The sequence below is a fragment of the Lonchura striata genome, chromosome 1 (genome assembly GCF_050655825.1).
Source record: "Lonchura striata isolate lonStrDom1 chromosome 1, ASM5065582v1, whole genome shotgun sequence".
Classification (NCBI taxonomy): Eukaryota; Metazoa; Chordata; class Aves; order Passeriformes; family Estrildidae; genus Lonchura; species Lonchura striata.
The window spans coordinates 73,781,778-73,798,041 of record NC_140703.1 but is presented as its reverse complement, the minus strand read 5'-3'; the positions used below and the strand labels follow the sequence as shown (position 1 = coordinate 73,798,041).

Here is a 16,264-nt window from a genome sequence, read left to right as displayed (position 1 = left end):
CTATCAAAAGGTAACAAATAACAATGTTGGCTGCTGACATACTAACAGAAGATATAGTGCTAGACATTCTTAAATGGTCAGGCAATCTTATCCTCCCCATTCTTCTCTTAGTATTAACTTTAATCTAGCCAAACCTGCTCATCTTAATTATGAGTAGTCCCTGCCGAGGACAATAAAACCATCAGAGACTAAATCAATTGTTACCTGGCATCACTGTACACCTGCCAGGGATTATAGGAGACAAACGGCCAACACAATTTTTTCCAATCTTGTCTTTGTCAAACTCTCTTAATAAGTGCATATACTTGCAGGGAACTAGAAGCAAGCAAGCATTTAATGGGAAAAAAAATTATCAAATTAGAGCTCAAAAGAAGAACTAAGTTTCTTAAAAAGGGAAAATACTACTTGAGCTAAGCCAACAAGGCATTCAATTTCCTTTGCAAGATCATTAAAAATATTTTACATCCATTTCACAACTTTCAAGTTACAAGGTGTAGGGTATCTGAAGTTAGCATCTTACACAGAATGAGGAATGCAAATGCAGTAATATTCCTCTCTGGGATCAGATTTCAAAAAAGAACAAATGGTGGCAGTTACTAGTGAACACATGCCAGTGACAATCTGCGATCAAGGGACATTTGTTTCTGTTTTGCCTGGATTGCAGATCTTCACCATACAGAAATTAGATTATTTCTTCAGTATTTAGGGAATGATGAACATGTCTGAAAGTATTTAAACAGAAGACACAAAAGTTCTCATCTGTACAGCTTCAGCAAGATCTGAATTCAAAGATACTAAAATTTGTAAGCACTTTGTAAAATTAATAAAAATTGGTCATTTGCAAGTCATTACATTCCTAGATGCAAGACACAATAGCATCAAAATGTTTTTTATACAAATATATATACACAAATTATATTTTTGCAAAATTCTGTGCGTTTTGAGAAAGTAGTCCAAGTCATTACAATAATCTGTATGAAACAACTAAATCCTGTATTTTTTAATACAGCCCGCTCCCCTCTATGACACTCCCATTAAAAAACGTAGTTATTGAAGCAGCAGAAATATCTTTCAATGTTCAGATTTTTACTTTCAATGACTGTGTTCATGCTGAGCAACTTGGAAAAATGTCCAAGTAACAGTGTTATTTTCTCCATTCAGAACTCATGTGACAGGTTACAAAGGTGTGAAGTTCTGAGCATTTTGTGATACTTTATCATGAACAGCTAAAAAGTACAAATTGTTTAAGGAAGAAGAGAATAACCTTTAACCCTCATCATCTCGTTCTCCTAGAAATAATGATGTATAGATGTGACTTCACAAAGAAAATTTAAGACACCTGACAGATGAAAAGCATCTGAAAATACTGCACTTAGCAGAGGAAGCTACAGTTAAAATTTCACAAGATAGTTCTGCCAGGTTCTGGAAACTCGGAGGTCACTTATTGCAGACACAGATTTAGAAAAGTCTGCTGTAAACTAGATATCGTTAAACTAGCATAGCTAGCACAGAGTTAAGTAGGATCAGTATAGCTCTACTACTTTAACAGAAGTCAGGATACCATTGTGCTACACACAATGCAAACAAATATACGCTTATACAAGGAGTTAAGAGAACCACTAAGATGTTAGGGATGTTCAAATAGGCATACTTCTATTAAGACTCATTTTTTATTTCAAAATAATTTCAAATTGTTTTTAAGTAGCAAAAATGTGCATATGCAAAGCCTAAGAGACAGTTTTCTCATATCTTAGTTTTAACACTATAGAAAATCAGCATAAGCTTTGTTTTACAGAAAAATTCTTATATATAAGTGATGACCTCACTATTTTGAGGACATTTTGTATCTTCAAAAATCTAAGAGGGAATCTAGTTTCACACAAAACTTCCTATACTGTTCACAGTCCAATTTTCTCTAATTAAACAAAACAAAACAAAACCAGCATTCCAAAGGAATTGTGAAACTCACTAAAACACAGCTTCTGAAGTATTTGCAATTCTGCTTTACAGAACTTCACACAATGCTCCCCATTCCCTCCTGTAAGGCTCCTTACCTGTCATTTTGCAGCAGGTGCCAAGTTAGGCCAGTGTCCTAACCTCCTCTTCCAAAATAATGACAGCAGAACTGATTATCTTTGTGGGGCTAAAATCTCTGAAGCAGTAAGACTGTGCTGGGGGAAGGGCAGGGCAAGACATGGTCACACAGTCTTCATTAACAACAACTCATTCACTCCAAGAGCTTTCGTCTTGACATGCTTAATTTGAAAATGTAAAATTTAACAATACTACCCAGCTCATACATCTACATTGAAATGAAACCTATTAAGGAAAGATCCAAATACCTAAGCATGTAATAGGTTTAACTGTTAATTCATTCATGTAAAGTTTAATAAATCCAAAGTTTTCTTAGATGACAGAATCATGGACATGTTAATGTCAGAAGGGATCTCTAGAGATCATCTGGTCCAACTCCTCAGCTCAGACAGGGCCACCTAGATCCAGTGCCCAGGACCACATGCAGATGGCTCGTGACATCACCACGAATGGAGACTCCACAACCTCTCTGGGCAGCCTGTGCCAGTCCTTGGTCACCCCTCACAGAAAAAATGTTTCCTGATGCTCAGAAGTAACCCCCTGTGTTTCTGCACGTACCCGTTTCCTCTGGTCCTGTCAAAAGATTTCTGAGTCTTTGTGCAATCAAGTAATTTCCTTCCTGTATTAACTCTACCAGGTGACAACTTCCATCTCAAATTACTATATAACAAGTGCAGAACACCAGCTTCCAGCTTCCACCATAATAAAATCGTATTTGGTAGAAAACAGAAAATCTTCATTAGATTTGAAATACACAGGAAATGGAATCTGTATTTCAAGACAAAGACAACAAACAGCATTATAAACTGCAGAGTATCCTGCAAACGTTCTACCCCTTATTGGTATACTGACATAGACTTACCTGTTTCTGAAAAAGCCCACAAAGCAATGTTGAATAAAGGAACTATTTCTCTATTTGCTGCTCTTGTACTGTCTGGTCTGGTAAGCTGGGACTCAAACTCAGCTCTTTGTCCTGTCCTTGCACAACTGGACATATTGCTGATGCCGCACTATCAAGATTTATTTCAGCTTTATCGTACCATATAATGCAGTAAATTTTATGTACAGCATTCCTAATTTTAGTAGAAGTCACTGTTATCTGCAAGATAAAGCTATTCTTCCTACCCAAAGTGAAATAGCTTTCTAAGTTAATATTCTAAAATATCAAACATTTTAGAAAAGCTTTAAGCTCAGCTGTCATATGTAAAGCAAGGTGAACACCTACTAACATGTGGCAAAGTGGACTGAAAAGCACTGTACTAGAAATAATTTCAAGTCTGAATAACAGATCAGGCATCTTAGTGAGTGTTAGGAATAGTATTAACCATTCCACCATATACCCCCCATATAGTCACTCCAGTTGATTACCATTTTCTTAAACTGAGAGCAAAGGCCTCAATGATGACACTCCTTTGCACAGGACTAGGCCAATAGCACAATGTGAGAAGTGAGGAACTCCCTTTTGATATCATCTAATATACAAAGACAGTAACTTGGCATCATATTCAAAACTAAATATTTCTAATCAAAGAGACTGATTGTTGGTACTGTTTTTCATCATAGCTTGTTCAGATTTCAAGATGCCAGCTTGCACTATAATTCTCACATTAAAAATACTGATTTAAAAATAAGCCATCAAAATTATCTCAGGTGCCAAGTTTGTAAATATCAACACATTAATGATAAAATGGTTACACAGACTAAAACATAAAAGCTCTTACTTCAGTTACTTGATTGTGACTTTTGATGCACACAAGTAAAAAACATCCATTCTAATACACTACAAACATTACTTGCAATGTATTGAAAAAGAAACTCCACTTAAGCAAGCAGCCGCTTCTCCAAAGAAGTCTGCATTTCAAACTGAAGTTCTATATCCTAATGCATCAATTTCTTTGAACAATTAACAGAACATGTACTTGTCACCAGATTCTTTCACACTGCTTTTTACAGACCACCTTCAGAGCAGTTTGCTCTCCTATTCTGCTCAATCTTGTTCTGGTCTTCTCATAACTTTACTTTCATCTTATTTAACAACTTAGACACTTAGTTTTTGGACTCTGCAAAATCTTGCATCTGATCAACACCTGACTGATGAGTATGCCCTGACAGGGTATATTTATGCATAAAGTTTGAAGGACTCTAGTTTACATCATAATGTGAAAGCTAAAATAAATGTCCAAACAGTTTAAAAATGAACCTCAGAAAAGAGAGGTAGAACAAAATTCAAGTACCTTTATTACAAACGTAGGGAATCAGAACCATCCAAGATACAAAATTTCCTGTAACACACCTGGAATTATTAAAGGAATTTGTCTCACTGACAATACAAATGTAACTCTGTAATTTCTTACAAATGTAAGTTTATATTTTCTTAAGTCTCTACTCAAACTTGCTCAGATCAATACCTCATTGAGAACACAACTTTCATTAATGAAAAATAATATTTGGAAGTGCACTGTAATGACCAAACAGGTATAAACTAAGCCAACTGCAGCTGATAGGAGCAAATGCTGGTTTAAGCACCCCATGACAGCACCACTCTCAACCCACAACTGCGCTGGCTGTCAATACCCAAGAGAATTTTCTAAGCAGAAAATATGACTTTGAAAAGCATCTGTGCAACCAAATTGTTCTTTGAATGACCAAAAAACCAAAAGTGCTTCATTAACTGAGGCACATGAAGAAACTGCTGAAACAACCAAAGGCACTACCACATTCCAAGTCCTGGGAAGGCTGTTACAATCGTGCAGCTGTGCATATACCAGCTCATCAGACAAACTTACCTAAGATGCTGACTCTTCAGCCATTCAAATTCATCACTGTGGCAAGATAACTATGTACTTCATAAATTTAAATCGTGATAATCCTTGCTTTGTCACAATCAAGGCAAAGATGACATTTTCCTGCCATAAGAGCAGGACCAGATTTGGCATCCCTTGTTTCTACGGAGGAGCTCTCTAAACTTGTGACAGAAGTCCTCTACTGGAAGCACTGGTACTTAATTTACACATATTTGAACTTCAGTCTTTTCCCAGGAAATTGTGTCCTGTATATTTAGCCTTTCTATGCATCTCATTTATTTCACCTCTATTCCTTTAACATTAATCAAAAAGTAAAGATACAAGAAAATACACCTAACCTCCCACTCTTCTTATCTTAATAAGACACAGGCTTTCAGAATTACTTGTTCCATTAAAGCGTGTATTTTATTTGAATGTTTACACTGAACTAGTTTTGTTTATAGCAGAATTGTGAAACAACATTTAAGAATTTTAGATGAGGTTTATAAGAATTGTATTTGGGGGTTTTAATTCTATGGTACTTCCCAAATTATTAAAAAGCTGCAAAGTCAAAGATAAGGTAAAACCACATTTTAGTATCTCCCTCATCTGTAAATCCATGATGAGCACTTATCTACTTTTACTTTTTTGTATTAGTATTTGCACACATCTGTGAGTTCAGGAAGAGTAACTACCTATTAAGTTCTCATGTACATTCTGTCACTTCATTATTGCTTAACTACACAAAGGAGAAACAATGAAATTAAATTAATCCAGAACAAAAATTTTTGCCCCCCTTAGAAAGAGATATAAATCCATTTTAAAGGCACAACAAGGTTAAGAATACATACATGATACACACTAACAAAACACATATGAAGGGGTATGTAACAGCTTATCAAATCATAGAAATAAGTAGTTTTTACTGTGCATCTGACATCTTTCCGTTGCTTTAAACCACTTCCATCAAGTTTAGTGTTAGAACCCCCAAATAAAGTTTCATACAGCTCATATCTTCCACATCATGAGGAAAACGTGAAAGCCTTTTACAACAAAAGAAAACCTAGAGTACAGAAAAGGAAACAAAATGCTAAAATGAATTGATTAGGAAAACCAGAGCAGGCCAGTAACAAGCGTCAAATATGAATGATTTGGCCCAGTCCTACCGTCAGTACATCGTACATTACTTCTAAAACTTGGCAGAAGCTTGCAAAATTTTCTATATAAATGTAGTGTAAGGTTCGAGTTAAGACACCAAATCATCAGTGTCAAATCAGTAAATTATTTAGAGCTCAATTAAGACCTCTAGTAAAGTAATTTTCCCACATTCTTTAAAGATACACCATTTGGCTTCCTTCACATTGAACAGTTTTAAATATACAAGACAGTTTTTAAAAAAACAGATTTTTGAGCAATCATATAAAAAAATTCTACAATACACAAGACCTCAAAACCAAGCAACATAGAATAGTCAATCCTTTACCCTCCTCCATATATCTGGATGGAACACTTTCAAATCTGTGAGTATTTCTGTGATTACCACAGCAATAAGGCAGAAATGCTAGTGCAGCATCACAGTTCTGGGCACCAAGTTTTAAGACATTGTTATGCTCAATATGTATCAGCTTTTATCCAACCAGGCTTAAAGGCACAACAACATATCATCAGCTGCTACCAACACCTGAATTACCCTATTTCTGATATTTATACTACGTGCCATGATCTCCAGTAAAGTGAATGTGCCTGAAGTAAGCAATTCTATTTTTACAATGTAGCAATGAACTAATAACTGGATGAAATACGATTGATGATATATCTTTTTACATATTTGCAACAAATGGGCCCTGTGTAAAAAGTAAAAAATGCATGCCCACAAACATAATGCAGCTGAAAACAAGAGTATGATTTCTCCACAAATCTGTGCTTCTTCCACTCCACCACACCCCCAGGGGACTGGCTAATTCCGTATTTAAAAACTATGAAACTCAAATTATTTTTGTTTAATACAACTTGGGGAGTTAAAGAGTACTATTCAGAGTAAGCATCAAGACCTTTGTGTTTAATTTACTGTCTTGTAAACATGCTTAGGATTAAAACCAGACAGAAATTAAACATTTTGTTTATAACCTTGAATAATGATCCTTAAGCGTGCTGTAAGCAGGAAAAAGTCTAGAATAATCATGTAGAAAGTATACCAAGTGATTTTATTCTCCTGAGTCAGGTGTCATTTTAGAAACACCAAGAAGCATCCAGGACTTCCATTTACTTTCCTAATAACTACTTTTTCATTATTTGCTACTTTTCCCCCACATAACGTAGAAAAAGTGTATTTTGCTCATAACATCCAGAGTAAACACAAGACAGAAAACAAGCTTATCAACGAAAAACCTCCTAAACAAGTTACATAATACTAAACAAATGCTCTGGTATCCCCCATCTACAGACAGTTGTATTCATCAGTGTGAATAATATATGAAACTACACGAGTGTGATACAAGAAAAATGTCATACATGCATTAAGTGGTATTACAAAAACTACAAAAAGTATAACATTTCAATAATAAACTGACACATAGCCTAAAATAATTTTAGAAGTACAGCCATCCCTGCTGCAAAGTTGACAATTTTCACTTTTAAACCAGCAATTCAATAGATGACAATTCTTCCATAAATTTTCTTTCAAAACTCTTGAACATTCAGTTTTTGAATTGCAGTAATCGCACTCTTTATACACTAAGGCAAAAATTTTATTTGTGTGATTTGACACAGCTCTGGTTCTGAAAATGTCAGATGTGGAACTGGTAAAATGGTAAGTTCTAGAAACACAATGTTCCACACTGAAACAAAACTGAAGGTGAACTACTATTTCATTATTACAGGTGTGTCATCTGGGAAAAGCTTTTTAGTTGAAGTTGATTAAAACTGCAGCTGTGGCTTACCTTTCACATGCTCTCTCCCTTAAAAGCAGAACATAATATATGGAACAACACAGCACTATCATATCAAAGAATGAAGAATGTTAGCATTTTAAAAGACAATATTTCCCATCTTTGTAATGGCAGTTTATATATTTTCTTCCAACAAAAAGTACATGTGAATAGTCTTGCTTCCTTTTAAAGCAACTGTGTATATCATCTCTCCTGGAGAAATCACGAAGAACACTATTTTCCATTTTTTTACTGGCTTGCATGTAACCTTCTTGGTAACTCTAGAAAGTGAACAGACAGATCAAGCTCACATAAAATTGGCTCAACATTTTAGTGGATATTTTTTTCTTCTGCTTGAAATACTTGCCCTCGTGGCCCAGCTATCACCAAGAATGTAAACCATAACCACGTTATTCAGACATCTAAAGCCCTCAACACGCTTCTTACCCTTTTGTTCTAGCTATGTATTTCTTCCAAAGTCACTTAATGAGAACACTTATTAAACTACCTTTTGCAGGTATGCACAGCTATGAAGAGTCTTGTTCTACTGCCCCTTCTTGCTCTTCTTTCCTTCCACACTGAAATGAGCAGAATCAATAATTCTCAGTCTCCTTTACCTGCCTTTACCTGGGTCTCCTGCTCACTGCCTGGGGACACAGAGGAAGCAGGACCAAGCAGCAAGGAGGGCAAAAGGCTATTTGTATCTGCAGTAAGGCATGTACTGGATTATTTTAAATATACACACAAATATTTCAAATTCCCATTAGCATATAAATATTTAAAACATTTGTAAGCAGCCTGGAAGATTTCAGCTAGCAGTTCAAAGACTGTGTTCTACAGTATTGCAATAGCTGGTTTATGCAGTGTTCTTTCATGCAATTTTACACTATATAGACATATTGAAAGCTTACTAACAATAAATAAATTTAGTAGAATAAATCCTTTTATAACAAATAATGAACAGTAATTGAACTTTTTTTTTTTTTAAAGCAATACTTTAAAATTACCAGAACATCAAGAGCTAACAGATGCAAAAATAATTACAGTAAACCCTTTTGGTTTTTACATATTTTTAGATTTATCTTCTCTTCCACCTTGCTTAAGTATACCTTTTCACTTAGGGTGAGAAAACACATTTTGCTTGGGGTTGGGTTGTACACTGAGTTATTTAGGGTTTGGGGATTTCTTTGGGAGAGGTGTTTTGTTGGGGATCTTTTTCTTTCTTATTTTAACTGATAATAAAATTAGTTTCCCTGTCACACACCAAAAAATTGATTACAGTGAATTAAGGCAAAAAATTAATGGAAATACCTTAATCCCATCCCAGTACTACTAATGGATATGTGCGATTTCATTTTCCTTTACCATGTTCTTCTGTTTGGTGCTTCTCTGTCTATGATGCACTCAGGTTTAAGACTGGATTCTCACTGGTTTGATGAGAGGCTAGCAACCTTAAAATCAGCTGTTACATACTTACATGGTGTGTGTACGCTGTATACAGTTGCTGTATTCAGCCACAAAAATGAAGTCCAACACATCAACTTCAAAAAACACAACACAGAAGAGATATATCCAACTGCAGTGATCCCACCCTACAACCCAAGAATTTAAAAATATTTTTAGAAGATTAATTCATTTCAGTTTTTCTGCTATTCCTTGGCCATCTGCACAAAACTAAATTTAGTTCAAAAAATCCCAGACATGAAGGTAACTGGTATTTCCACCTCTTCTATTAAAAATTAGTTAGTTTGTGGCTTTCATGTAGAACAAGACTAAGTTATATTTGTGAATCTGCTGTAGATATAAAATTAAACCACACTTTTCTCACTTTTATTACATTACTTTATTCCCTCTCTCCCATTTTTTCGTTCAATTTACATACAGGACCCTCCACACTTATTCCTGTTCAAGGATCTATGAAGTTTTTACTTAAAGTCAAGAACAGTATCTTCATTCTCACTGCAATTCTTTCAAGTCAAGCACTTAATGTCCCGCATACAATTAGCATGTAAAATCAATCAAATTATACAGCTATGCTTTACTCTACAGAAATTGAGACATAAAAGCACACTAGTAAATCTAGATACAATTGAAGCTCTAGACAAATAATTTACCTAAACAAACAGAAAAACCTTATCCACATGTGTATGTAATAACACAATCCAATTCCTTTTGAATCTCATACCTGTTATTATGAGTATTTTATTCTACACTCAAGGGACAACATATAAATCACTGGAGCTTTTACCCACATTAACAAAGTTGCTTTTTTTCTTTCAATGTGATTTGTGTGTATAATAATCATTACATTAGAGCAGAGGGTCTTTTTAATAGTTTTACCTGTAAGTCTGTTGTGCTTATCTCTGAATGGTTTTCTGAATAGCTCCTTTAACTAGGAAAAAAGGGCTGCTGTTCCAAATAGAAGAAACGTCTCTCACTGCTTTTAAAAGTGAGGCTAAGATCATTAATAAGGATGCCTCCAAATTTCAATTATATTAACTTTCATAGTATCTTAAGGAAGTTCAAGATGGAAAAGACCTATAAAAATCTATTCCACTGAAAATTAACACATTGAGGGTTTGTTCCCATGCATTTAAAACCACAAAAGTACTGTTTTCATGAAAATGTCGTGTTCAGTTTATTTATTCTACAAGTAACATTTTAGACAATTTTATAACTAGCTTCAGTATTTCATGGATTACTGTGAAAACACACCTGAAATGCCTACAACTGTGATTTTTAAAATACTTTTTGGGAAGGCACTCAAAACTATCAACAAAACACACTAAACTATTGAGATTGATAAAACTACTTTACAGTATATCTGGAAATGTAACAAAAGGTAACATAAAAACAATCCAATGGGAAAAAATATATTTGACATTAGGTAGTCAAAATTTTTAGTCAATCCTTTTATTGTTACTAAGTTCTTAAATTTCAGTAAGTGAATTTTTAAGAAAGCAAATGCTTTCAGGTTACTACAGTTCAACATTTGCCACCAAACTAGCACTGAGTAGCCAATAATCTAAAGTACTGGATTTGCATCTCATAGGCCACACTTATTCCCTCCTTACCACTGATGAGTCAGGAAAGTTTGGACTTATATTCCCTCATGGTAGGAGTGAGTTAACAGCCCATGGAAAGCAACAAACTCCAAGATAAGCACCTTAATAACAGCACAGTGCTGTTATTTATGTTAATAATTATTATTATTACATTAATAATTTGAGGGCTCCTGAGAAGACAATTAAGATTGCATTGGAAGTATGCGTTCTCTGAAGTCCCCCATTCCTGGCCACAAGCACAAGCTAACAAAAGATGCTACATGCAGACTAAAACTCTCCATGGATATGCAACACTTCAAGTCTTGGGAATGAGATTTAGAATGCCTTCACATCTGTGGTCCAACATAAACTGGCTCTAGTTGCTATCCTGCATTCTGTGCTATTTTAGTAGTTCAATTACACTTAAGTTTGACTTAGGAAGGGAAAATTATGATCCAACTTCTTATAAAAATAGATAAATTAGGAAGTATACAAAAAATTTGTTTCTGCAACATTAACTAAAATGAACTTCATGCCACCAGAGCATATCAGTTAATTAATTGCTGAACATCTCACCTCCAAGCATATTTTATCCCTCCAAAAAGGCCTACTGGGTTTTGGTTTTCATTGGAGAATCTACTTTTAGATTGGTTGTTTCAGCATTTTTGACCCAAGTTATCTCAAGGTAGATTACAACTGTTTAGCAAGACACAGTTCATAAATGTCACTGTGTTTGTGTTTAGTACCTTTCAAAGTATTTGTAATTACAAACTATTGTATATCTGAAATAAAGAGTGGAAAAAAGGGAAATTAATTTGGTGAATGTGGCAGCATACTTTATATCAAATGCTCCTCAAAGAATGCGTATTATAAAATCCTACTGGTTTATGCTTAAAATTAAGTATTTAGTTCATACTGTGTTCTTGACATCTCTTTTAAATTTTGTTCTAGTAAGAATCTCCAGTTTATTATATCTTTATGTACAACTGCATAAAAAATGTGGAGAACAAATAAAACAACTGCACACCAGGAATCTTCTTTCTAGGTAATCCACAGTAGTTCACAATTTTCTTAGGAAATAAATACAGTAAAGTATATTAGAATCGCCATGAAGATTCCCAAGATGTCAACGTGCTTTATCTAATGAGCAAATTGGTAAGAACTTAAATGGAGTACTAAAGCTTTGTTATCCTTAAATACCAAAATTGCATCTCACAGGAAAATTAGATATTTTAGGAATATGAAACTTCCAGAATAATGTAAAAGCTCAGTAAGTACATTACAAAAGTAAGTGCATTGTAGTAGGCAGATTCACATATATTCCAAGCCTACTTGTTTCAGCATAGCATATAGCAGAGTGTCAGGACTTCACTGTGCTTTCCAGTCAAATAGTGCAAATGTAGTTAAAAATTTGAGTACATGTGTACACAGTAAAAATTATAAACTGCTTCACCAGATGAGGATCAAGAAAAATTAATCACTTTAGCAGAAGGGCAGAACCTTCAAGCAAACACTGGTTGGCCACATCTACACATTTTTGAGAAACAATTTGGGACTATTCCTTTTTTAACAAAATTAGGCATTTATTGTATAGCTAGATCAGTTACTACCACATTTGGCAGAATGAGAAGCACTGCCTTTAGAGTTAAGCCAAGAAGCCCAAAGAAAACTTTTAAAAGCTGAACTTAGCAGCATGTCATCAGCTACAAAAGGCATACTTCATTAACTCCTTAAAATCTGCCCAAAAATACACTTCAGTATTTGTTAGGACTTGGTTCATGGACATTTAAAAATAGATTATTTTCTGCAGTATGGACAGCTGACAAATCCACTGCTACTATGCAGCAGAGCCATCCAAGTCAGAGGATTACAGGAAGGGTAGGTCAAAACTGTGGAATGACAATCACCAATGTTAAATAAAATCTACAATAACTTTCAAATACACGCATACCTCCACTTGCTACCAAAAATACAGTGAAACAAATATGCACTTAAAATAGCATGAAGCTGGCATGGAAAGTATGAATTACTTCTGTAGATTCAGTATATGTAATGTTCTTCTGAAACATACTCAGACACTACAAGGAAGAGGGTTTACATAGCTAAACAAATACAGGAGCTACCTAAAAGGCCTGAACAACACAGCCTATTCCTTTGAAGAAGACGAACCAATCTTTTGAATCTAATTTAATTTGTATTTAAAACATGTTCCCTGTACAGCTTTACAGTTGAGAACTACCAATTCACACCGAATACTTCCTCAATCCCCTAAAAAAAGTCATGTACAAAGGCAGAAAATATTAGAAAAAAGTAACCTCATATTTGGATACCTTACTAGATACCAATGTAAACTGCATTTTCAGCTCCATAAAGGACACTAGAGCAGAGAGCTTAACTAGTTGCCATATGCAAACACTAGTTTATAGCAGTGAAAAAAAAAGTAATTTTCCCAAATCTTGAGGTTTAGGACCAGTGTGTAAAGGAAAACAATTTTCAGTTCGGTTGATGGTTACTTTAAGAATGAGTGCTATAATGTGATACATATACCAAGGGGAAAGAGTATTCCAGACTAAAGGTAACTCAATATTGTATTACAAAATGTGGCATGTATTAAGTCAAGCAAAAAATGGCAACATTAAAGACAACCTAAAGGAAAATGCTTAGCAGGTAGAGATGTCACAAGTGAGGACCTACATACTTAGATACACTAAGGTAACTCCTGAATTGTATGAAAACAGTATCTTAACACAGGCAATTTAAGTAACAGAGTATTTCCAAAATGCCAGCAATATTGCACTTTTCTTGTTAACCATTTGCTCAAAATTCAATCCACCAGGCCAATCACCGCCACATTTAACAAGTAACACACAAATCCTCACTGCTGCTTTCATCCCATGCTGAACTATGTATATACCATCTGGATGTTATTAGGGCACCAGGTTATTTCAAATCAGTTTTTAACCAATATAGCATCACAATTCATACAGATAAAATTTATAGCTACATCTGAAAATATATGTGAACTGATAAAGAAGAACAGCACTATTTTACAACTATTTTGCACAGGAAAAAGAGTAATTGTAACCAACCAATATCCCTACTTATTTGTCATTACAGGAATAGAACCAATAGGTCTTTTCCATCATCTTCCAAGACTGACAAAACAAAATCATAATAAGCTTCCTAATAGCTTTACTACCAGTTTTATCTTAAAACTCAATCAGCAAATTTACCCTGAGTTGTGCTGTAAATGGGCATTTTCCAAATTCATTGTTCTGTAAAACCTTTTTGAAGAATACTCATGTGCAATCCTTCTAAATACATATTATTCAACTACAAGTGAACACTTATTTCCACTGGAAAACATGTATTTGTTTCCTAATTAAACAGTTACACATTGATAACAGACATGTTTTTATTCAAACCAACCACTAGGGAAAATGTATACTTATTAATAATGATGTGCAAACACAGAGGAAAGCTTTCGACCAGCAGGCAGAAATGTCTCCTTCCTTGCAGTGGGAGATACTTTAACCATCAGCAGAACACAAAGATGTTGCAACCAATTTTCTTCCTCCATAAATATGGTTTAGGTAAATTCACTCATACTGTTATGAATATAGCATACACAGAGATTCCTTTCCCAAGTTGGTTTTTTCCCTCCCCAAGTTAAATTTTCTAACAATTTGTCTGACAGATAATCTCTGTTGATAAGCCTACTGTGACTAAGTTTGCAATGGTGGATTGAGATGCAAGGACACAGCATCTTGGAGAACACTTTGTATAAAAATTTACGCTCTTTGAAAGTCAAAATAAAAGCAGTTGTATTTTAAGTTTTTCACAGTATGTACTGCACCATGCAGTTCAGCTAAACACTATTAAGAGTGGAACTTTCTTGAAACATAGTAGAAACTACATAAAAATGAAAATGATGCCACTTATAATTAAGCATAAAATTATTCTTACTCAGTATTAGTAATAACATTCCCAAAATCCTTTCCAGTGATTTTTGTTTTATTGTAATCAGATAACCGCACGTTTTACAGCATAGTCACACATTGCATTTTGCTAGAGTCACAAACACATTGCCTTACGTAATGATCCGCATCATTTCTGCTCTATGCTACAAAGCCTATGACTGAATACAAAAAAAGTTTTACAAAAGAAACTGTTTTAAAGACTACAATAACAATAGAACCGTTTCCAGATAACAGCTAAAATTATAAAGGCATATCACTGTATACTTGTACTGGAATTTCTAAAACAGTAAGGAATGAATTAAGATTTAGTATCTGCGACGCTTGTTAGGTCCTTCAAAGTTGCCCCCTGGATTTCCTCTACCAAAGCCACCAGGTCCACCACTCACGGCACCTACACCACTCATTGGCGGCTGAGGAGTTTCAGAGCCCGTTCTACTAACCAGAGGTGAACCCATCTGGGATGGGCCTCCTTGAGGGAATCTCTCATTATGCTAGCACAAGTCCATTTGGAACATGCCAAATGTGAGTTACAACAAAAACCACAAGTGATGTTGTCATGGAGTTCAGCAGATAGTCCAGCAGAATCAGGATCACACATAGAAGGAAGAAAGGAGCAATTCAATTAGTTATTACGGAAAAAGAGCTGGAAATTAAAGCGTACTAATGTAATGCTCCAACTTTGTAAAGTAAATTAAAAACAATACAGCACCGACTCTGGTGCTGAATGTAACTTCATCCTTAACTTCATCCTTACAGGTACATCTGAAGCAATACATATTCTCTATGTAACAGAGGAGACAGCAAACAGTTTTATATCTGAGCCCTATTGTACCTTACATACCAACTACAATGCTTCTCCCTTAAATAAATTAGAGAAACATTGTCAAACTAGGATGGGAGGAGCTTTTTATTTCTAGAAACAGCATTTATTGTTTTAATAGCCTTAAGACTTTTATACTCACATGCCTATGGATATTTCAAGTCCACACTACCTGCAGTTAGCCTTCTGTATGACTTAAGAGATCTTTGAAATACTTTCAAGGACTTAAGAGATTTTTAGTTAAGGCTTTTAAAATTCTGAAATTCTGTCCAAACAAAACAGTATTCCATACTTACTTGTCTTAGTTCTTATTAATAAAGGTATATATCTTTATACAGATTTATTTGCTTAATTTCTAAGAAAAAAAAATCCATCTGAGCACTTACAGTTCAGTATTTATGCAACTGTTTAAAAGCAGAACCCCACATGGAGAAATTTAAACTCCATATAAACCATTAAAGGCATAAACATGGTACAGTCAGATGCGTAACTCATAACTCATCATTCACCAGTTAAGGACAGTTATGCTTTCAGAAGAAATTCCTTCTGTACAGAGATCTACATCAAATCCCCAGGTATTCAGAGTTCAATAAGGACATTTAAGACCAGCACTTAT

General features: G+C 34.7%; 1 protein-coding gene across 12 annotated transcripts in view; it reads right to left on the bottom strand.

Annotated features, from left to right (window-relative positions):
- PSPC1 (paraspeckle component 1) overlaps positions 1 to 16,264 on the bottom strand; it is a 60,722-nt gene that overhangs the window by 10,612 nt on the left and 33,846 nt on the right. For 2 of the 12 annotated variants that reach the window (XM_085580918.1, XM_085580945.1), the window contains 2 exons: positions 9,282 to 9,396; positions 4,309 to 8,085 (listed from right to left, as the gene is read on the bottom strand). The exons of 7 other annotated variants lie outside the window; for them this stretch is intronic. In XM_085580918.1, the coding sequence (XP_085437044.1) occupies positions 8,084 to 8,085; positions 9,282 to 9,396 (117 nt within the window). In that variant the 3' untranslated portion in view covers positions 4,309 to 8,083. Of the gene's footprint in view, positions 1 to 4,308; positions 9,397 to 14,841; positions 15,320 to 16,264 lie in introns of those variants that run through there. 3 more of the 12 variants (XM_085580917.1, XM_085580932.1, XM_021539945.3) reach the window with 2 other exon arrangements.